At 49.4% G+C, this 24,372-nt stretch overlaps 1 protein-coding gene across 4 annotated transcripts in view; it reads left to right on the forward strand.

Moving 5' to 3' along the window:
* The window catches only part of BCAR1 (BCAR1 scaffold protein, Cas family member), a 287,528-nt gene that overhangs the window by 164,449 nt on the left and 98,707 nt on the right, over positions 1 to 24,372 (forward strand). For all 4 annotated transcript variants that reach the window (XM_078670725.1, XM_078670726.1, XM_078670727.1 and 1 more), the window contains one exon: positions 14,201 to 15,211. In XM_078670725.1, the coding sequence (XP_078526851.1) occupies positions 14,201 to 15,211 (1,011 nt within the window). The remainder of the gene's footprint in view (positions 1 to 14,200; positions 15,212 to 24,372) is intronic.

The following is a 24,372-nucleotide window of genomic DNA, read 5'->3' on the forward strand; positions in this document are numbered from 1 at the left end:
TGGCAATGTAAACAACTGACCTACTTTTCCGGTCATGGTATGCCTTGAGTGCTATATGGAATGAGACTGGGCTATGCTGCTACTGCACAGGGGTTCTTTGCATCAACGTTAGACACTGCCACTACTGGATGTTAATATATCGTGCATGTGCTGGAGCTATATGAATCTGTCATGCTGTTTACCCGTGCTCCTGTTAAGTTGCCCCTTTGCTGTCATACCTCCACGGGGGAGGGGTGATTCGCGAAGCCTGGGACTTCCTGTCTTATGTAACAGCACCGTTTATTCGCAATGACTGCATATGTGTATTCTGTACTATGACAAACTACAATAAACATATTCAAACAAAAATACTTTCCTTTGCCCACAAACTGGCATTTAGTCCCTGTGAAGTGGGTCTCCTGGAGCATGACCAGATAAGATTTTATTGTCCTCTGTGAGAATTGGGTCACAATGTTACATTTAATGCCATCCCTCAACCTTTTCACATTTCACAGGAGAATTTTCCAAGATCTTTGGGAAAGTGTTTGAACCCCAGTCATCACCGTTGTGTAGCTCTCAACCTACAAGCTTTCCCCTTAGACAGGTTTGCATACATAAACATAGCACTCTCTCAGACATCACAATGTGCAATCCGTAATTTTCTTAAAACTTTCCTACTAAACGTTTTCATCCCACACCCTCACAGAGTGGATCCATAAGTGTCCACCAACCTAGTAAACAATGTTCCTGTCAGCCCAACTTAACAGCCAACAAAATGAATGTACATAAGTTTAAAAAAAGAACATTAACCATATAATGCACAGGTTCGAGGCATGTGGGCTGCTAAATTCATATCTATTGCATAGATCGCCGCCTAGTGTTGGGTCCGGATGATTGCACCTTGTTGTCCTGGAAGAGTCTTCGAAGTATCACGAGATAGGTGGCTCCTCCCCTGGACTACAGTGCGCATGGGCATCGACTCCATCCCCAGATTGTTTTTTTCCGCTTTTTTTTCCGCCATTGGGTTCGGATGTGGTTTCGACGTCTCCGTGTCGGAACCGAGTATATTTGTTCTTAAGGCCAAAAGGCCTTCGTTACCTGCGTCGGTATTGTTTGCGTACGGTCTCGAGCATCGTCCGGCTCTCTGAGTCGGAATTCTGCGGAGTCGAAAAACTCTTCGGACATCGAGGCCCTCTCGTCGCGGCAAGACCCCGACGTACTGAACATGGAGCGGAGCCCGTTCAAGTTCTGCCCCGTCTGTGGATCCAAATATCCACATATCGACGTGCATCCGGTCTGTAATAAATGCCTCTCGCCGGACCACAACGAGGATAACTGCATGGCCTGCTCTAAGTTCAGGTCAAAGAAGACGCTCAAGCATCGGCGCGCGGCGCGCCTCGAGGCCCAGCGAGCGACTCCGGCACCCGACAACATATTCGATGATCCCGCAGAAGAAGGCGGTAGCCATCATCTTCAGATTTCACCACCGTCGACGGAGGTCCAGGCCGATCCCGAAGAACACGTCGAAGGACAGGCCCAAGACCTTGAATACGTCGAGGAGGTAGGGGACGACGAAGAAGTTTATGGGGCCGCGGAAGACAGCTCAGAGGAAGAGCTATGCTCCGAAAGCTACATGACTCAGGCTCAGGTCACGGGATCGCCACTCGGCCTTACCCACGACCCTGCACCGCTATCCCCGGCCCCGCCTTCTGGCCCGGCCACGGACACTCAAGCGGAGCCGCCATTGCCCGTATCGAAACCGAAACCAAAACCTTCGGATTCGACGGCACCAAAGATGGCCGACGTCCAACCAAAAACGAAACCGAAACCATCGGATTCGACAACACCTAAAATGGCCGACGTCCAACAAAAAATATCGAAGCCTGCTCCTTCATCGACTCCGTCGCCCTCCGGCCCACAGAAGTCGAAGAAGGCTGTTGAGTCGACAGCGCCGCACAAGGTGCCCAAGGAACCATCCTCTAAGAAGGCCGTCCATCAAGTGTCGAGCACGGTTGCTCCGGCGGGGACTTCCAAGACTGTTGACTCGCCTTCGGAATCCACTGCGGCGCCTACAAGTAAACGCACGGTCGAGTCAAAGTCGACTAAAAGCCACGACCCGAAGACCGGAGGCACTGCGCATCGGCACAAAGATGCCGGATCTGCAGCAACGGCGTCGGTGCCAAAGGCTACAACGGAAACGCAACCCGCTAGAGCCGAAGATTCGTCCACGGAATACTCGTCGACACCGAGGGACTCCGACACTACCGAACATCGGTCGTCGGTTACAAAACCCTCTGCTTCCTTCACAAAGCAGGTCACCGACTCCCTCAAACGTATTCGGGAGAAGACTTTGTCGTCAACGGCTCCCACGCCGTCGGCTCCAACATCGGTGGACACACCTCCAAAGGCCTCGACCAAGCTTCTCTACACTCTGCCACCTAAGGTGGCACCGAAGGCGTTTGCACCCAGATCGGTGGCGAAAATCGCTGCCACGTCAGAACCTTCAATGCAAAAAAGCCGCTTGGATCGACATCAAGCCTCAGAAGACCAATCTGAGCATTACATCGATGCCCAAACGGGGAAATTGACCCTCTACAAGAGAAAAATCACTTCCCAACCACTGGAATCCTATGTCATTCCACTAAAAAAGAAAAGGCCGGCACAGGACATTCCTGCCCTTGTTGAACCTATTCTCCCAACACCAAGAAGGAGTCCATCACCTTCCCCCAACCAATCAGGAGGAGAGGATGAGGACCAAGATGACCAGTACAATTTCCCAGTTGACAATGACCCTGATGTTCAACCGGACTCATATGACGACACTGGGGACCAAGCTGGACATCAGGTGGTACAAGATCCACAGGGTTTTGGGGCACGTACATCACCAACAGAGGATTCTGCAGCATTTAATGCTTTGATAGAGCGGGCAGCTGCAAATCATGATGTGGACATGCATGCTGACCCGGTGGAGGAAGATTTTTTGTTTGACACTTTCTCTGTTTCGGAAAGAACAGTTAAAATACTTCCTATGCTCAAAGGTTTCCTTAAACATGCCCCAGAGATCTTTAAGGAACCTACCAGGGCAAGAGTGGTGAACCCACGTATCGAGAAGAAATACAGGCCAGCACCTGGGGACACTGCATATATTCGGGGACAGTTGCCCCTGGATTCGTTGGTGGTCGCCAATGCCCGCAAAAGGGCGAACTCCCAAACAACGGGTGAAGCTCCTCCCCCAGACAAGGAGTCGAAAGTGCTAGAGGCATCCGGCAAAAGGGTGGCTGCGCAGGCTGCCAATATCTGGCGTATAGCAAACACACAGGCACTATTGGCACGATACGATAGGGCGCTGTGATCTCGGATCCCGAGATCCCCATATCCGAGACTATCTAACCCCTCTATTACCGCCTCGCACCATAGCCCGTCCAGGCAGACGCGTAGAGCCCCCAACAACAGCGTCCCTGACGACAGGCATCCCGCCCCTCTCTCCTGTGCAGGAACCAATCAGAGGTGCCGAAGGACCGGAAGGGATACACCGTGACCCCGGAAGTCCCGCCTCTCCACCGACTGTCGGATACAGAAAAGCCGGAAGAGAAGACACGAGCGGGGTCGAAGGATTGTGGCAGGAGATTTCGGCTGGACCGGTGACGGACGGAGAAGACGGGAACGGAGAACGCGAGGAGTGGTCCGAAGAGTGGTGGAGTCCCACGGAGGTGGCTGGAGAGCGGCCGTAACTCGGAGGAGAGTTACGGCGGAGCGCGTGAGTACCAGTTACTCCCTTGAGCACGCTAGGTGCCCGTGTATATAGTTAGAAACCCCTCCCAGTGTAAATTGTTCCCGCTATCCTAGGCACGTCACAAGTAAGCACTAAGCAAGTTGTAAATACGCACTTCACACTGTATAAAGAGCACCCCTCTCCCCACATCCCTGAGCACTTCCATTCCTTTCCTTTCCTTGATCCATACCCGTACCGCCCTCACTTCCCCTTCGTATCCACACACTCCCGGGTTAACGGTGAAGGTACCGGATCTCGAGTCCAAGCACAGCTAACGGCTCCCTCTTTTCTCTTGTTTGCCCTCCGAGGTGTTCTCCGACCACAACGAGGCAGCTACACCAAAGACCCAGCCTTTCCTTGGACCCTCATCCCGCCCGGACAAGAAAGAAGAAGACGGACACCTCTTCCCGGGATTTGGACCGGACTCTCCTACTGTCCCCGAAAAACCTTGTACAAACAAACCCCAATAAACCGCTATCGCCCACTATATCCGGCCTCCTCGCCTGCTTTACCAGTCCGCTGACCGCCCACGATCACATCTGGTGTCAGAAGTGGGATTAACTGGAGGAATGGAGGCCGTGATGAAAAGGATGGCGGAATCTCAAGAACAACTGGGAAAGTTAATGGAGCAGTTCCTCAAAACTGCCGAGGACGATCGGGGGCAGCTCCATGATGTCTTGAAGGGACAAGGATCCTCCCACGACCAGGCTATGGGGAAACTGACCGATGTCCTGGGTCAACCGCGCCCGATGTCCTCCCTCCCGTCAGTGGTACTGCAGAAATACGTACCGGGGGAGGACCCTGACTTTTTCTTTACCAACTTTGAACGGCTGGCCCAGGCCGCCGCCTGGCCGTTAGACCGATGGGCTCACTATCTAGGGCCCCTGCTAACGGGGGATCTACAAGCTGCCTACCAGCAAGCGAATATACAAGGCAATACCCCCTATGACGACGTAAAGAAATGCATTCTTGAGCGGCTAGGTATAGATGAGGAAACCTACCGCGTACGTCTGCGCCAAGTAAAGGAAGGACCCCAAGAGACTCCCAGGGCCCTCTCCTTCCGAATCAAAGACCTCGCCAACCGCTGGCTGAAACCCGACAACTCCACTAAAGAGAATATCCTGGAAAAAATTTACCTGGAACAATTCCTATCGTCTTTGCATCCAGGCACGCAAAGATGGGTACGCCAGCATGCTCACCTGACCCTGGACACAGCAATAGAAATTGCAAGCGCTTATAGCAGGGCCCAGGAGGTCCAGAGGGGAAAGGACGATCACCCCCACAAACCTCATCCCCCCACAGGACTACGACCTCCACGACCCCCAGTACCAAGAAGACCTGATCCTCCTATCTTTTTCCCCACACCGGTGATGCATCGTCCTGTTAATCCCGGACCACAATGCTATAGCTGTGGCGGATTCGGTCACATTGCCAGGAACTGTCCACACAAGGAAGAGCCGATGGAAGTGGGTCTGGCACGGAACTATGTGTGCTCCGTACCAGGGGCCCCTCCGCCCCCTTTCCGACGTCCAGTGAACTTTGATGGACAACCCCTCATGGCCCTTACGGACACAGGGTGTCGACAGAGTGTTATCAGGCCTCAAGACCTATCCTACCCGGTGCAACCTTCGTCCGGCATGGTTGCCATTCAATGTGTGCACGGGGACACGAAGAGTTACCCCACCGCCCAAGTACTGGTGCAGCATGAAAAGGATCCCGGCACGGCTCTTACAATGGGACTGATCCCCGCCCTACCAGAACAGGCGATCCTAGGAAGTGATTACCCCGGATTGCCCGGAATGTTGCATGACACCACAGAGTCCCTGACACACTGGTGGGAAGAAGCTCCCTTCCCTAAGGGATTGTCCTCCCCCCTGCAAACCCGTAAACCAGCTAAAACCAAAGCACAGAAGAAAAAGGAAAAAAGGGAATATACGGGCGCCTATCCAGTGCTTCCGGATGAACACCCCTGGCAATCGGACCGTGAATTCCGGGCCGCACAGCAGGAAGACCCTCTGTTACAGGAAGCCTGGGGAAGGGCAGTGGATCAAGAGGACCCCCTTAACGTAGGTCCCTACTTCTTTAAGAAAAACGGCCCCTTTCAGGAGAAAGTACTCTTCCTAGCACATAGTCATCTTCTGGGAGGGCATTTCGGTGAAGAAAAGACCAGCCAAACAATCCTGGACAAGTTTTATTGGCCTGGAATTCACCAGCATATCAATAAGTTTTGCAAAGAATGTCCGGTCTGCCAAAAGCATAGTAGATACCGACCCCCTAGGGCCCCGCTGCAACCCCTTCCCATCATAGACGTCCCATTCAGCAGAGTAGGGATGGACATAATCGGACCCCTATTACCATCCCGGAGTGGGTGTCGTTACGCCCTGGTAATTGTGGACTATGCCACCCGCTTCCCTGAAGCCCTGCCCCTGAGACAACCCACCACCCAGAACATTGCGAAGGCCCTCATTACTGTATTCACTCGGGTGGGTTTTCCCAGGGAAATACTAACCGATCAGGGTACTCCTTTTGTCTCCTCTCTGATGAAACAGGTATGCGCCAGCCTGGGGATCAAACAAATCAGAACCTCAGCATACCACCCGCAAACCGACGGTTTAGTCGAGCGGTATAATGCCACCCTAAAACAGACCCTTAAGAAACTGCTAGGCTTAGAAGCCAAGAGGTGGGAAGATATGCTACCCCTTGCCCTGTTTGCTATCCGTTGTGCCACCCAAAGTAGCACCGGGTATTCCCCCTATGAATTGTTATACGGCCGACCCCCCCGCACCTTTCTTGATATGGCCCAAGAAGCATGGGAAGCAGAACCAGACCGTACCCGGCCCCTTCCCGAATACATGGAGAACCTGAAAACCCACCTATCCCTTATGAGAGATATAGTAAGCCAGAACCTCGAGAGTGCCCAGAACAGACAAAAAGGGCAATACGATAAAGGCACCAAACCCAGAACCTTCCTGGCAGGGGATCTTGTGTTACTTATGCTGCCATCCTCCGATCAAAAACTCCTGGGACAGTGGCAAGGTCCATATAGCATCCTACGTCAGGTGACCCCAGTCACATACGAGCTAGACATAGATCCCGGTCGTGGAGTCACTCAGATCTACCACGTTAATCTTCTAAAAAAATGGGAAGGCCCCCGCCCCGTCTTAAGTGGGTCAGCACACATAGAACCCCTCTCCTTCAGCCCTTGTATCGATCCCGATATCACCCCACGACAGAGACAGGAACTCGAAACAGTACTATTTCCATTGCGACAGGTGTTCTCCTCCTCCCCGGGACACACCTCTATCACTGAGCACACGATACAAACCATTCCCGGGCAGGTAGTGCGACAAAGGCCGTACAGAGTCCCCGAGGCCCGCAGGGAAGTAATCCGACGCGAAACGGAACAGATGCTACAGATGGGTATCATCGAGCCCTCGGTAAGCGAGTGGAATTCCCCGATAGTACTCGTACCCAAACCGGACGGGTCTGTCCGGTTTTGTATTGATTTCCGGGGGGTAAATAAGATATCCTCCTTTGATACATACCCCTTACCCCGCGTCGACGAGATGGTCGAACGCATAGGGAAGGCCCAATACATCTCCACGCTAGACCTCTGTAAGGGGTATTGGCAGATTCCCCTACGGGAAGAAGATAGAAAAAAGACGGCCTTCTCCACACCTGACGGGTTATACCAATTCCTGGTCCTTCCTTTTGGGCTTCATGGCGCCCCAGCCACGTTCTAACGGGCCATGAATAACATCCTGCAACCTCACTCTCTCTATGCTGGTGCATATCTTGATGATATCGTGATTTATAGTGACAACTGGACCCAGCATTTAGAACACCTGTACCAGGTCATCTCCTCCATAGGGGCATATGGTTTTACCATTAATCCCTCCAAAACTACCCTAGCAGCACAGACCGTGAAGTACCTAGGTTATCTCCTAGGGGAAGGCTTAATCAGACCCCAGGAGAGCAAAATCGAAGCCATACAGTCCCTCCCCTTCCCCCAGAGCAAAAGAGACCTTCGTGCTTTCCTGGGGCTCCTGGGTTACTACCGACGGTTCGTCCCCAACTTCTCACAAAGAGCAGCCCCCCTCACTGACCTCCTAAAAAAATCTATGAGAACAGACACCCTCCTCAAATCCCCTACGGTTGAACTGATGCAGGCATTCACGGATCTAAAGAATGCCCTGACCTCCCATCCCGTGTTAGTAAGCCCAGACTATACACGGCCGTTTATTTTACAAACTGACGCCTCCGAACAGGGACTCGGGGCGGTCCTCTCCCAGAAAGACCCCCAAGGGAACGAGAAACCTATCCTCTTTCTTAGCAGAAAACTGTTTCCCCGAGAGAAAAACTACGCCGTGGTGGAGAAGGAAGCCCTGGCCATTAAGTGGGCAGTAGACAGCCTACGGTATTATCTGGAGGGGAGACAATTCACCATCTACACTGACCATGCTCCCCTGGAGTGGATGGCGCGGAACAAGGGCCACAACGATAGAATCCTCCGCTGGTTCCTATCCCTCCAGCCGTATCACTTCACCACTGTACACAGGAAGGGCTTAGAACAAGGTAACGCAGACTACCTTTCTCGTTACCCTGTGTCCACAGAGGGTACAAGAAAGACAGCTAGGGGAAGGGAATGTGATCTCGGACCCCTAGATCCCCATATCCGAGACTATCTAACCCCTCTATTACCGCCTCGCACCATAGCCCGTCCAGGCAGACGCGTAGAGCCCCCAACAACAGCGTCCCTGACGACAGGCATCCCGCCCCTCTCTCCTGTGCAGGAACCAATCAGAGGTGCCGAAGGACCGGAAGGGATACACCGTGACCCCGGAAGTCCCGCCTCTCCACCGACTGTCGGATACAGAAAAGCCGGAAGAGAAGACACGAGCGGGGTCGAAGGATTGTGGCAGGAGATTTCGGCTGGACCGGTGACGGACGGAGAAGACGGGAACGGAGAACGCGAGGAGTGGTCCGAAGAGTGGTGGAGTCCCACGGAGGTGGCTGGAGAGCAGCCGTAACTCGGAGGAGAGTTACGGCGGAGCGCGTGAGTACCAGTTACTCCCTTGAGCACGCTAGGTGCCCGTGTATATAGTTAGAAACCCCTCCCAGTGTAAATTGTTCCCGCTATCCTAGGCACGTCACAAGTAAGCACTAAGCAAGTTGTAAATACGCACTTCACACTGTATAAAGAGCACCCCTCTCCCCACATCCCTGAGCACTTCCATTCCTTTCCTTTCCTTGATCCATACCCGTACCGCCCTCACTTCCCCTTCGTATCCACACACTCCCGGGTTAACGGTGAAGGTACCGGATCTCGAGTCCAAGCACAGCTAACGGCTCCCTCTTTTCTCTTGTTTGCCCTCCGAGGTGTTCTCCGACCACAACGAGGCAGCTACACCAAAGACCCAGCCTTTCCTTGGACCCTCATCCCGCCCGGACAAGAAAGAAGAAGACGGACACCTCTTCCCGGGATTTGGACCGGACTCTCCTACTGTCCCCGAAAAACCTTGTACAAACAAACCCCAATAAACTGCTATCGCCCACTATATCCGGCCTCCTCGCCTGCTTTACCAGTCCGCTGACCGCCCACGATCACAGGCGCATTACGACACCCTAGAACAGCTCCTTCAACACCTACCTGATGAATTTAAGGAAGCAGCCGAAATGCTCATACAAGAGGGAAAGCTCATCTCAAACGCTGCAATAAAGTGTGCACTTGATGTGGCTGATACAGCGGCTAGGGGAATTAACACTAGCGTCATGTTAAGGCGACAAGCATTGCTACGCATATCTGGATTTAAACCCGACATTCAAACAACAATACTCAACCAGCCCGTCAATCCTGACAGACTGTTTGGTCCAGATGTTGACACCACCCTTGAAAAGATTAAAAAGGACAATGAGACTGCTAAGTCCATGGGGGCGCTTCAGTCTCAACAATTCAGGGGAAGCACTTTTCGTCGCTCAGGAGCACGTGGTGTTACCAGAGGACACTTGGGTCAACAAACACAATTCGCAAAAGGTGGTGCACAATCCTCGTACCCCAAGCAGGGTAGAGGGGGTTACAGAGGTAACAGTGCCAAGGGCAGGGGCAGAGGGAACAACAACTCCCGTTCCTCTGCCGCCAACAAACAGTGACTCTCTGTCACTGCCCCCCGACCATCCAACACCTGTCGGGGGGAGACTCCAACAGTTCCTGCCAGTCTGGACCTCCATCACCACAGACAGGTGGGTGGGAAAACTTATCCAGTACGGTTATTGTTTGGAGTTAACATCCACTCCTCCCAACATTCCCCCAAGACACCGTCCTATGTCGGCAGAGCACTTGCACTTATTGCAGCAGGAAGTTGTTGGGATGCTGCAAAAAGGCGCAATCGAACTCGTACCAGTGGAGGAGGAAGGAACAGGGGTCTATTCCCTGTACTTCCTCATCCCAAAAAAAGGACAGATCCCTCAGACCCATTCTGGATCTACGCCCCCTCAACCTGTATATACTGTCAGAACACTTTCACATGCTCACACTGCAACAGATTCTTCCCCTGCTAAACCAAGGGGATTTCCTAGCAACCTTGGACCTCAAGGATGCTTATTTCCACATCCCACTCCACCCATCCCACAGAAGGTACCTCAGGTTCACCATTCAAAACAGGCACTATCAGTTCAAAGTCCTACCCTTCGGGGTGACTACTGCCCCCAGAGTGTTTACAAAGTGTCTGGCGACAGTGGCGGCGCACCTCAGGAGGCAGAACATACATGTCTACCCGTACCTAGACGACTGGCTTGTTCAAGCAAAGTCGGCACAACAGTGCGCCGCGGACATGTCCAACACTATTCACCTCCTTCACAGTCTGGGGTTCTCGCTAAACTACCCAAAGTCGCACCTTCAACCAGCCCATGTGCGGCAGTATCTGGGCGCGACAATAAACACCCTGACTGCTATGGCTCAGCCAAACCCAGTCAGGATCGACAACATTCAATCGCTGATCCGGAGGTTCCGACCGCAACACTCCCTACCAGCGAGAGTGTTCATGCAGTTGATAGGCATGATGGCCTCCTGCATCTTCATAGTCCCGCACGCGAGGTTGCACATGCGTCCGCTCCAAGAATGCTTGGCAAATCAGTGGACACAGGCTCAAGGACAACTGACAGACCTAGTGTTGGTGACCGGTCGGGCTTACAACTCTCTGCATTGGTGGAATCCACACAACCTTTGCATGGGACGACCGTTCCAAGAGCCAGTGCCACAGATTATCCTAACAACGGACGCATCTCTCCAAGGGTGGGGAGCTCATGTGCTCCACTACACTGTGCAGGGACTCTGGTCCACTCAGCAACAGAAGTTGCACATCAACTACCTAGAATTGATGGCAATCTTCATGGCGCTAAAATCCTTCAAAGTACATCTGTGCAACAAAGTCGTGTTGATCCGGACGGACAACATGACAGCAATGTACTACATTCAAAAGCAGGGAGGTACTCACTCGCCACAGCTGTCTCATCTAGCTCAGAGCATGTGGAAGTGGGCCATTCAGAGGAACATTTTCCTCATGGCGGAACACCTCCCGGGCAAGGACAATCAGATGGCGGATCTGCTCAGCAGATACAGCCATCAAATGCACGAGTGGGAGATACATCCATCAGTACTCCACCCGTACTTCCAGCAGTGGGGTCATCCAGAGATAGACCTGTTTGCCACAAGGGAAAACGCAAAATGCCAAAGCTTTGCCGCCAGGTTCCCTCACCCGGAATCGCAAGGGAATGCGATATGGATGAACTGGTCCGGCAAATTTGCGTATGCTTTTCCCCCAGCGCCTCTCATTCCGCTGGTGGCAAGAAAGCTAAAGCAACACTCGATGACTCTCATCCTAGTTGCTCCAACATGGGCACGCCAACCATGGTACACCACGTTTCTAGAACTGTCGGTGGTACCGCATCAAAGGCTGCATCTCACATTCAGGCTCTTGACGCAGAACCATGGCGACATTCAGCATCCGGATCCGCAACAGCTCAATCTGGCGATCTGGCTCCTGAGGTCTTAGAATTTGGCTACCTCAACCTGCCTCCAGAATGCATGGACATCATCCGGGAGGCAAGAAAGCCCACTACCAGAGCTTGCTATGCGGCAAAATGGAAGCGGTTTGTCATTTACTGTACAAACAACAATATCAACCCGCTAGATGCATCCATTCCTAACATCATCTGCTATTTGTTGCATCTTTACAAATGCAATCTGGCGTACGCTTCCATTCGGATACATTTATCCGCCATAGCGGCTTATCTCCAGAATAGGCAGCATCTCTCTGTTTTCAGGGTGCCTGCCATTAAAGCCTTCCTAGAGGGACTGAAGCGAGTCATTCCTCCAAGAACACCACCAGCTCCAGTGTGGAACCTCAATGTGGTCCTCACTAGGCTGATGGGCCCACCTTTCGAGCCACTGCACTCCTGCAAAATTCAATTTCTAACATGGAAAGTGGCTTTTCTCATTGCTATTACATCGCTCAGACGCGTTAGTGAGCTGCAAGCGCTCACAATCCAAGAGCCATTCATCCAAATACATTCCAACAGGGTAGTGCTCCGCACTAACCCCAAATTCCTTCCTAAGGTGGTGTCACAGTTTCATATCAACCAAACTATTGACCTACCCGCATTCTTCCAAAACCCACAAACAGTAGCGGAAAGAATGCTTCATACATTGGACGTTAGGAGAGCGTTGATGTACTACATTGACAGAACACAACACTTTAGGAAAACACAACAACTTTTTGTTGCCTTCTCAGCACAGCACAAAGGCAACCCCATTTCCAAAGCAGGGATAGCCAGATGGATTGTTAAGTGCATTCAAATCTGTTATCAAAAGGCTAAGCGTACTTTAACAATACCCCCAAGGGCGCACTCCACACGCAAGTTGGGGGCCTCCATGGCTTTCCTGGGGAACATTCCTTTGGAAGACATTTGTAGAGCAGCCACATGGTCTACACCACACACATTTACCAAACATTACTGTGTCGATGTGCATTCCAAACAGCAAGCAGCTGTAGGACAGGCTGTTCTCAAGACACTTTTTCAAGCTTCTGCAGCTGGCACGGGCAACCGCCCTTAATGGAGGGACTGCTCTGTATTCTATGCAATAGATATGAATTTAGCAGCCCACATGCCTCGAACTGAATATGCTACTTACCAGTATGCATCTGTTCTTGGCATGTAGCGCTGCTAACATTCATATCGCCCGCCCTCCTCCCCGGTGCCCGTAGCGGCTGCAGATACTCTCTTGCATTCATCATTAGCATGGACATCCTTTACACTATTTCACTCCATCTCTGCCACAATGGCTAAAAACAATCTGGGGATGGAGTCGATGCCCATGCGCACTGTAGTCCAGGGGAGGAGCCACCTATCTCGTGATACTTCGAAGACTCTTCCAGGACAACAAGGTGCAATCATCCGGACCCAACACTAGGCGGTGATCTATGCAATAGATATGAATGTTAGCAGCGCTACATGCCAAGAACAGATGCATACTGGTAAGTAGCATATTCATTATGGGGGATCAACCAAGTAATTCATGCCGTGGAGAGCTTTATCCCACCTACTGAGCACTACATACCGGCGTCTAGTACCTTGCAGTATTAGTAGGAGCCAAGTATATCAAGCATTCCTCAACATGGTCATGTGTTTGGCTTAACTTCAACTCTAACATGTTTTCCACACTCGCTAGTTGTCCCTTGGAGTGCAAATATTCACAGAGGGAACCAACAGAGCCCTGTAGCAATGAGTTGCAGTCCCCGAATTTCCCCCAAGGTGTCATCAGCTATCCTCTCTCCATAGATCTGTAGAGGTGATATGTAGTTAAGACATTTTTCTCTGACTGCGCGCTTCTACTAGGGACTAGATGCTCTTTGAATCAGAACACTGGTGGAAATGTCTGCTGTATTCTGTTGTCCAGTATGCTTGGGTGCCACTGTGGTCATCTATCAGTTTGCCAACCCTTGCTTCTCGTTGTGGGTTCAGTTCTTCTCTGAGAGACTTACACACTGCCAGTCTCCTGTTCCCGATCCTGTGTTCTCTATCAATTCAGCCTTAAGGGTGCTACAAGTTCATTTACCTCCCCTTTGCAATGAATCGTTTTACTGCATAAGGCATCATGTATTTCAGTCTAAGCTTATTCAGTTTCTATTTTGCAGAACCAGACCTTCTGAATTGTTTCTAGAGGTTTATCCTAATGATGCAGGCATTGGCATATATTATCATTTTTTATTAATGTGATCGGAACATCCATTCATCTCATCTTTGATTGTTTATTTTGCAGTGTTGGGAATGTTTCAAATTTAGGTCAGGAGAGAGAATGTGCTTTGAACGTGCAATGTCATTAACCTATTGACGATATAAACTACATTTAATTGCAAGACAAGTGCTTATTGTTGTCTTTTCTTTATGCAGATCTACAATATTCCATCTATGAGTACGAGCAATTCTGATTTCTCCACCAGAGAGGACACGTATGATACACCCCCTAGGAAGCAAGAAAGGCCTTTGTTTGTTCAGTGCATGTATGACTTTCCCCGTGAGGCACCAGGAGGCAAATCACTGCCACAGGACAGGGATTCTAAAGTCATGGAAGAGCTCACAGACAACAAGAGGCTTTCTGTGTCCAGCACTGGGAGCTCAACATGTAACATTCCCACGTCTTCACAGGCAGTTGTCCTTGAAAAGGAGACTTCCGTAGGGTCAGCAAGGCCTTGCATGTTGGTGCTCGACCTGGACTTGGATGTGGCCATGACCATGCTTGCTAAGCTCCAGCACAATGTTGCCACCTCTGTATCTCACCTAATGTCTTTTGTAAGTGGTACATGGAGAAGTCCAGAGCAGATGGAGGCTCATTTGCAGGACATTCAGACTGTCATCGTCAGTGTGCAAAATGCAGTGAGAGAACTTCTTGAGTTTGCACGAGGTGCTGTTGGGAATGCTACACAAGCAGCTGACCAAACCTTGTACACCAAGCTCAGCAAGCAATTCCAGAAGATGGAAGATGTATACCAAACACTTTTGAAGCATAGCCAAGCTTTGGATGGCTGCAACTGGTCCTTAAACATTCTTATGGCCCACAAGTCAAATTCAGTAGATGACCTGGACCACTTTATTATGCACTCCCGGGGAATCCCAGATGATACCAAACAACTTGCATCATTTCTCCGTGGGAATGCTTCCTTGTTGTTCAAAAAGACAAATTCCAAGTCAGTCCCTTTTGATTTCCAGACTGGACTTCGCAATGCTAATGAGTTGATCAACAATGATTTGTCTGTCCACCAAACTGGAAACTGGGAGAAACCCAACATACAGTCCAGGCCATTGCCTTTGCCTCCAAACTTTGTGGCTGGTGAATCTCCCGACGGATGCTCGGAAGACAAGAAGACTGGAATGATGGAAGATTATGATTACGTCCATTTACAGGTAAATGCACACAAGTTAAAATGAATCCAATTGTTGGGTAACATTCAGTTAATATAGTTTTGGTGCTAATTTTACTTGTTGAAATTTCGCATAACTAACTTGTCCCTTTCTGCAAGCGTTTTTTTTAATACAAATAGTTATACAATGATGCCTTCACATAAGAATCTTCCAGTCCTTCAAAACTCCTCTCAAGTCACAGACAGCAGGACCAGTCCTCTTCAGTTCCTCCTCAGGTCCAGCACTGTTCGGAAGGGGTTGCCTGGAGATGCCACATTTATGCCTAGCACAAGCCAGTGGGTAGAATAACTCTGGGGCACACCCTAACCAATGGGGTAAATGTTTCTGGGGCATTGTTGGACCTGGGACCTCCAAGTCACATAAGGTAGCTTGGCACTAAATGGGAAGGCCTAACTCCAAGGAACATGTGCTAAGTTTGCGTCACTCCCTTCAGTAACATAACGTCCATCCACTCAAAAATAAGGACGCTACACCAATGTTAGAAAAATACGGTTTACTTTATGAAAAGATTTCTCTGTTTCTCTGTGGTTACTTAGCAGTCTTTAGTTACAGCACATAAATTAGCTTTGCATAAAAGAAATTGGCAACTAGACAGTTTTTTATAAAAAGAAAAATCATTACTGGCATTTTCTGGGATTCCTTCTCCCCGAAAAGAGAATTCTCCATCACCTCCTGCACCCTAAACAGATAAAACATGCATCATAAATTCTAGAAGCTAGCAAGCATAAATGTCTCTTCATCCAGATTGGGCTATTCAATTAATTCTCTTAGTAGCAACCCAGCATGAGGTAGTTCAGTTTTCGCATGTAAATAGCCTCAGTACGATACTTGCTCTGTTCCACTTATGGCACACCCAGTTAGATTCAGAAAAATGCCCAGGTACTGTCTCGAAGTTGTTCACTTTTTCTGATAGGGATTTAGCAATACTTTTACCCCTACTTCACTTCCTCTCTTTCATTAAAATCACTGTCTAAAGTTTACCCCAGACTTGTTCACAGTCAACCTCAGCGCTCTACTCTTTACTCGGTTCCACGCTGGTAGCCGATGCTGACTCAGGCTCTCCCTCACGAAGCCCTGTCAGGCACTAGCAGCACCCGCTCAGGCTCGGCCACGCTTCCTCCCTGCAATCTTACCAGGGTTTTCGCCTCGTCCCAGGTCCCACAGCTCCGCTTTCGCCACTCACCCCAGCGCTGTTGTACTGAGGAGCCCTCTGACCTGGCGCCGGCAAAACGGAATGGTTGACGGAGCCGGAATCTCAAGGCACTTTCTCCTTCCGAGTTGGAAGCCGTCACTGCCGCCCGGTGCACTCCTCGAAGATCTGCACCACTGGACCTGCGCAATACTCGACGTGGAGGCACTGCTCCCGGCGCTCTCACACAGACGGCTGGGCCTGCGCAGTAATCGACGTAGAGTCACTGCTCCCGGCGCTCTCACGCAGGCGGCTCCTTCCTTGCTGTCCCCACACGCCGGCGGTTCCGCCTCCTTCGTCCGGCCTCCTCTGACGCTGCTCCGCCCCCCTGTCAACACACAGAGGGAATCAGCGCCGACCAAGGCGCCTACGACCTCACCGGTTTCATGCGCAGTGAGACCTTGAAGAAGGGATCGGTTAGCTCCTCACAGCAAGGTGGGGGTGAGTTCAGCTCCGCAGTTTCTGGGTATGATCTGGCAGAGTTAGGGTTCCTCACCCTTCCAATAGCGACTCCACACACACAGTCGTCAGAGCCTTTGGAATACCCGAGGGTTGTTCAAGAACTTTAGACGTGGACCACCACGGCGGGGTTTGGTCAACACCAAGGGGGGACGGGTCAGTACAGGAGATCAGCTGGCCCACAGGTCAATCCTACTCCTAGTAAGCACTATCCTCCTCCTCAGAGTCGCCTCCCTCCTCACCAGTTCCACTCTGTGAACTCACTAGTCACCTCCAAAATGGCTGCCTTGTATTCCGCCTTATATAGGCTGTCCACAAGGAGTCCAGCAGGGTCCAGAAGGTTCTGGAATGTCCCTATTCTACCCTACGGGTCTTTCTCCTAAGGTGGCAGTTACTGTCCACCATTTTGTGAGTCTAGATGGTTTTTAGTCAGAAAAGGCACCTAGGCCTCATGATGAAGGACTATGTGGGCAAAGAGCATCTATCCCTCAGGTCAACTTCTCAAAAATCCAGTGGACATAAAAAAATAAAAAGGTTTTGAGGGGCAAAAAGGGGACAAAATAAATAATTAATAGGAGGGGCTACCCAAAAGCAGACAGGTCTAACTGGCATACCCTACCCACTTTTGGAATTTTAAGATGGTGAAAGTCTTCAACTACACTCAACTTGGCACTGAGGGTTGAGGTTGTGTTTGGGGAATTTACTATGGTATTCCTAGTGTCCTCCCACAGCTAAGACTAAAATGATGCAACCACTGTGTCCACAATAACAGAAGTCTGGTAGAACAAAGCAGGGTTCATCAGCAACCAGGTAGAGAATACACATGAATTGTCTTGCATCCTGTTCTGCCTTTCAGTTGCACCGCAGAGTAAAAACCCCAGCAGACCTTGCAAGTAGGCTTGGACACTGTAATATACAAAAGAATGCAGCTCCCACCCTGCATATTCAGTGGCGTTCAGAGAAGCCTTGATCAGTTGGCTTAGGGGAAGTGGTAGTAGGTCCCTTGTCCTTTGGACAATCAGCATCGATTGTCTAGTGGGTCTTCACATAAATAGCACCAAGGTTTCTTTTGACCCTTCTTGGAATTTTGGGACACACCCACAGATGCAGGTTTTTGGGGCCCCTGAGAAGACTCCTTTTTGTCTTTGCCCGTCTCCCCACCCTTCTCCTGGGGTTTATAAGAATCTTGCTGCTTCCGGTCACCTCCGCCGCCATGGTTTTTCTGCTTCAGTGATCCAATTATGGGTATCATCCCCCACCTAGACCTCCTCTGCCTACTCTGAACCCTCCTAGGACGAATAAAGGGGTACCTACTTCTAGGGTCACCCTCTATGCCATCTGCACTATTCCCTGGGGGATCAGAATTTGCCATTGTGGAGTCCCCAGACTCCTCCTGGCCATACTCAGAATTAATGACAGTATGGGGAACCCCTCCTGGCCTCTCTCCTGGAGCATCCCCATCCACAGTGTCCTGTCCCTCTCCCTCACCAGGATTCTGGTCATCCTGGTTAAGTAGCTCCAAGAGGTACTTTGTAGTGAGGTTGTTACCTGCCTTTAACCGTCTAAGTCTACACAGGGTCCTTAGTTCCTAGAATTTAGGACTACTGTACTTAGCAGACTGAGACCAACTGAGATCCCCACTAAAGTCCTGGTCACTAGATGTAGTGAGGTGTTGCACCTACCTATCCTAGTGGAAACTAGACTTCCTAAGATTGGAGAAAGGGTTATGCTAGACCCTTAACAACCTATCTAAAAGTTCAGTAGAACTTATTTTGTCTATAAAATATTATATGTGTCTAATGCTAGTGATGGTTTTTCATTTAATCCACACCTAGATTATCTGGTAAAACAACACAGGCTTGAATCCCAAACGCTGCACACCAATGTAAGAGGCTGGCTAAGTATATGGTGTTCACTTATGTATAGCACCCTGCACTAATCCAGACAACCCTTATGGTGATTTTAGTGGTCTTAGACAACATTTGAAAGCTCTCTAAGTGGTAACTGTGGAGAGCAGCCTTCAGGCTTAGTCCAAAAGGAGTGTAAAGCAGTTTGTTTTACCAGTACTAACCATATAGTGTAGGTTAAGTGAAAAAGGACCACACAGTGTAATTATAAAATATGTATTTATTATAAACACTCACCAGCACATTGTAATATCTCCTATCGGGAGATATAATTTAAATGCACACAATACTTTAGTAATAGAACACGTAAGAAGCACAAATACACAGTGGTCTCCAGGGGAGACCAAACCATATACTAATAAAGTGGAATGTGAAATACAACCTAAGTCGAGACTGGACCCAAAAGACTTAGAAGAGCTGGGGACCCTAGGTAAGTACCCAGGAACCCCATGGAGGCCATGTGCAGAGTGTAAACACGACTGCGTGCTCAATACAAATTAATAGTTTTTAGGATTGACCAGGATGCATGGAAGACGAATGCCCACAGTTGTTGTAAGATGCAGGAGAGTTGATGGTGACCTTGGAGCTATAGCTGTGTGGACCATGCGACGCTGTGGAAGACCAGGAGCTATTCACGAGCTGTCTTACGTAGAATGTCAAGAGCCAGGGGGGTCAGTGTCTGGCGGGCACACCAACAAGCCTTGGCAGCTGCAACGAATGTTGCAGATGAAAAGGGTGCAGTGTTGGGACCAGCAAGGTCCAGGGGAATCGCCAAGAGCAGGTAAGTCGGAGCAGGCCCTGAGCAAGCAGGGGAGCTAACTGGAACCCAAGAAGACCATTGAGGACCCACAGGCCGGAGGCACAGGAGTCGCAAGAGGACCTCGAGCAGCTCTCCAATGAGGAAGGCCCACAGTGCAGAGGATGCTAATAATAATAATAATAATAATAGCAAAAACTAACAATACCTCAATTATAGCAATTGAACCATGCGACTGGTCAGATCACCATGCCATAACTTTCCTGATAAACAATATGAAAAAGAACAAGACGATACAACCTAAGAGACACAAGAAATGGCTGCGAGATACTAGAAATCCGAATATATCATTATTTGTGGAAAGCTGTGAGAAAGAACTGACTCCACCGAACAACTTGCAAAGTGTGGAGGAACTTACAGATCACTACACTGAAACAGTAACGAATATAGTCAACAATACGATGCCTCTGAAACTGAAAAGAGTCACAGAGAAGATAAAAAACCCATGGTTCAGTGAGACTCTAAATGAAGAAAGGAGGAAACTAAGACTAGCAGAAAGAAGATGGAGACAACATCCAGCATCGCCCGAACTGAAATCACTTAGAAGAATTAGAAGCGAATATAACAAAAAAATACTACACTCCAAAAAAGAATTTATCAGAGCTGAGCTTGATAACGCCAAAAATAGACCACGAAAATTATTCGAGATCCTGAAACAGCAATCCAATAAATTAGCTAAAACCGACCAAGAAACCACAACTACGCAAATAAGCTGTGAAGAATTCGCAACATTCTTCACAGACAAGGCAAACAAACTAGAAAGAGAGCTCGGGAAAGAGGCTGATAACATTGGCAATATGGACAGACAAAACCTCAACAGCACCGTAGATAACGCCCATAATAGGACAAAAAACAAGGCTCAATGGATTAACTTCAAACTATTGGACCAAGGTACCATAGCCAAAACACTATCAGACATCAAACCTAACGACCACTATAATGATTCTCTACCTTCTAAATGCGTCAGAGACATAAACCATATTGTGATTCCCATTTGGACGAAAATAATAAACGCCTCCCTATCACAAGGGATCCTTCCAGATTGCCTAAAAACAGGTCAAGTCGTCCCTATCATCAAAAAACCAACGGCGGACGCAGCAGATCCAAATAACTTTCGCCCTGTGACCAACATCCCTATACTTGCCAAACTAATAGAGAAATGCGTACAAAATCAACTAAGTCAACACATCACGAAGTTCACACTACTAGACGACTGCCAATCAGGATTTAGGACTGGACATAGCACAGAAACAGCGATCCTACATATTGTCGATGATGCACTACAGGCACTAGACAGTAATCAAACATGTCTACTAATCCTCCTGGACCTATCATCAGCATTCGACACGGTAAATCATGAAAAATTACTAAGCAGGCTTCATGATAGGATGGGAATAACTGGAAACGTGCTAAAATGGTTTGAATCTTTCCTGCAGAATAGACCGCAAAGATTCCTGGTCAATCAAACACTCTCACCAGCATGCCCTAATTCAGTTGGAGTTCCTCAAGGCTCTACATTATCTCCAGCACTGTTCAACCTTTACATAGAACCTCTCACTGAAATCCTTCGAAAATCTAATATTTCCTACCACATGTACGCGGACGATACGCAGATTTACATCAAGATCACATCCAGGGAAGACATCATGAGAATGAATGAGACCTTAAAACTGACATTGCAATGGCTATCGATCAACCATCTGAAACTAAAGGCACAAAAAACTGAATTCTTGTTAATATCTCCACCAAAGAAACACGCAGAAGTGAAGGAATGGTCCAATATGATAACAGCACTAAATTGCACCCCTACTCTAGTTGGCTCAGCGAAATCTCTAGGAATCACTCTAGATGAGAAACTAAACATGAAAGCCCATATCAACGCAATGGCAAAAAGCGCCCGCTACCATCTGAACTACATTAGAAAAGTGAAACCATTCATATCCAAAGCAGACCTCAAACTGGCAGTTCAGTCACTAGTTATCGCGAGGATTGAATATGGATGCACAACGCTAGCAGGTCTACCAAAAATTTCAACAGCGCCCCTGAAAGCATGTCTCAATGCAGCCGCACGACTGATCACTGGATCAAGGAAATTTGACCATATATCACCACACTTGAAGGCATAAAACTGGCTACCGTTCGAAGCAAGAATCCAGCTGAAAATGGCATGCATAACACATAAGGCGCTCCACCACAATACACCCAAATACCTAGCTCAGAAAATTAAGCTATCTGGAGGTAACAGACCAACCAGGAGCATAAATGAGCTAATGCTGAGACCCGCCATCTTCCGGAAGAAGAAAACTTACGACAGGGCTTTTTCAGGAGCAGCCCCTAGAATATGGAATTCACTTCCTTCAAACATCAGAAAGATTGAAGATACAGCAACCTTTAAGAGGGAAACTAAGATCTTCCTAATGAGTAAATTCCTTCCATAGAAGAGGCACGGGAAGTCAGAAATCTTGCTTAAGGACTGGAGCTGAAACTCACACAGGAAATAGTCCATTAGGACTGACTGACTCTTTTATACATTATATGCCACTATTTACTAAAAGTTATGTCATACTATATGCTATTACTCTGGTAGAAATTTTAATTTTATTGATATTGTCGCATTTTGTATAATTTATGTACCTACCTCATAATATTGTGAAAACTACGATGATAATGCAGGACTATAACTACCTCATGTAATGTGAAGCGCTCTGATACCCAAGGGTCTTGTTCGCGCTATACAAAACTCTTAATAAATAAATAAATAAATAAAATGCTGTGAGGATGAAGATCTTGTTAGCAAGAGATGCAGGAGGCTTGAGCTTCTTGAAGCCTGAAGATCTCTGGAGCAGAGAGTCAACAAGCCTTGGCAGTGGCAAGTTGACGTGGTGCCCAGGGGTACTGCTCCAGCGGTTCCGACGAGGGATACTGGCTTCAAAGTTGTTGTGAAGACAGTGCAGGCCTTGGGGGAGTTGCAGAACCGCCACCTGTGTTGCAGAAGCTTTCGGAGTCCGTGGGAGCTCAAGAACAACAGACTGGTCAGCTGCTTTGCGGTATCTGAAGGTGCTGGAGAGTGACTCCTTCACTCCAAGGGAGATTCCTTCTGGTGTCTTGGATGTCCACAGGCCTGTAGAAGAACCTGTATGGAGCACAGACAACTGCCAGGAGAACGAGACCAGGAGCAGCAGGAGTCTTCCCAGTTGTAGTTTTGGTTCCCAAACAAAGTCCAACTAAGTCCAAAGTGTCCAGACGTTTGAAGATGAAGTAGTTTCAGATCTGAGTCTTGTCCCACAATGAAGCTAAGGAACCACCCACAGGTGAGCCCAAAGTACCCCGAAGAAAGGGTTGGGACGATTCATGGGTCTCTCCCACAGGAGGGGCTAGACAGTGGGGAGGATGCTCCTATGTCCCTTGTCCAGTTTCGGGCCAGAGCGAATCCAACGGCTCTCTGAACTGGTTCTAACTGGAGTATGCGAGGAGGGCACCAAATGTGCCCTTCAAAGCAGTCTAGTGGTGCTAGCAAGTGCCCCCACCCTAGCTCAATACACTAAGTGCTATCTGGGAGGTGTAAAGCAAGGAGAATGAGTTCCTAGAAGGGGGAAGGGGATGGGAAAGACAAATCTTTTGTCATGTTGCCCTCACACACCCAGAGAGGTGTTATGCTTTGTCATTGGGCCTTGCTCCTCGTCGGGCCGGCGCTGCAGTGCTCGACGGGCTCACAGTTTCCGGGGCTCTTTGTCGGAGATGTTTTTAGGAAGCCGTTGGCTGCGTGCGGGTGTGGGGGCAGTGAAGATTAAAATAAAGTGGATGTCCTATGGGAATATGATGTTCCTGGTGGACACTCTCTAACGTGAGGTCAACATGTTTCTTGCTTGGTCGTTCCAAGAGGAATCAGGTGGCACTTCTTCAGGACCTATGATATGTGTAGTGTACTGCTAAAGACAGGTTCCAAATTAGTTAAAGGTAGCCTGTCAATGGGGCCCTACTAGTCCTGTACTGGGCGATGTGGTGACCTAGAAAGGAAACCAAAAACCACAACATTGCGCAAGGGAATGGACAAGGGGGAGGGAAAACAAGTTAGAAGAGAGGGCTGGTAACTAACATGGGCGAGCCTAAGTTAGTGCAGTTGTTGTAGCATTGTAACTCATGCTCAGTGAGAGGACTTGTCAGGACAAAAGGCTGGAGAGGCCGTGTCCGGGTAGGGGTAGCAACCATACACATGCTTACGGTAAAAACGAGGGATTCTTAGTGCATAAATAGTGGCCACTGGTGCCTAAAAAATTTGTTAATAATTGAAAGGAGCCAGGACCAGAATTGCCGGAATTACCACTGGGGGATCATAGCTTTCATTAACAGGGTGGCAATTGTACAGGCACGTGCTCTTATGCTGGCGGTGAACTAAATCAAAGTGGGCAGTGACCAGTAGTGCATACCAAGTGGGGGCTCGAAGCATGGTGGGTGCCCCCCTGATTTGTCAGAGAGATCTAGATCAGTGGTGGCGTGTTATTAACCCCTTCGCTCGGGGGTTATTCCCCCGCTGTGCTGGGAGGGAGGGGGGCGCGCACAGCGCCCTCATGCTCATGAGGAGCTGAGCTCGTCATGAGCTACGGCGCTCCGGTGCTCATGACGAGCCCAGCTCGTCACAGGTGCATTACCTCCCGTGGAACGCTCAGCACAGCAGGGGAATTATCCCTGCGTGTGAGCGTTCCACTCATGACGAGCTGAGCTCGTCATGAGCACCGGAGCGCCGTGGCTCATGACGAGCTCAGCTCGTAAT

This window comes from Lissotriton helveticus, chromosome 12 (genome assembly GCF_964261635.1).
Source record: "Lissotriton helveticus chromosome 12, aLisHel1.1, whole genome shotgun sequence".
NCBI lineage: Eukaryota > Metazoa > Chordata > Amphibia > Caudata > Salamandridae > Lissotriton > Lissotriton helveticus.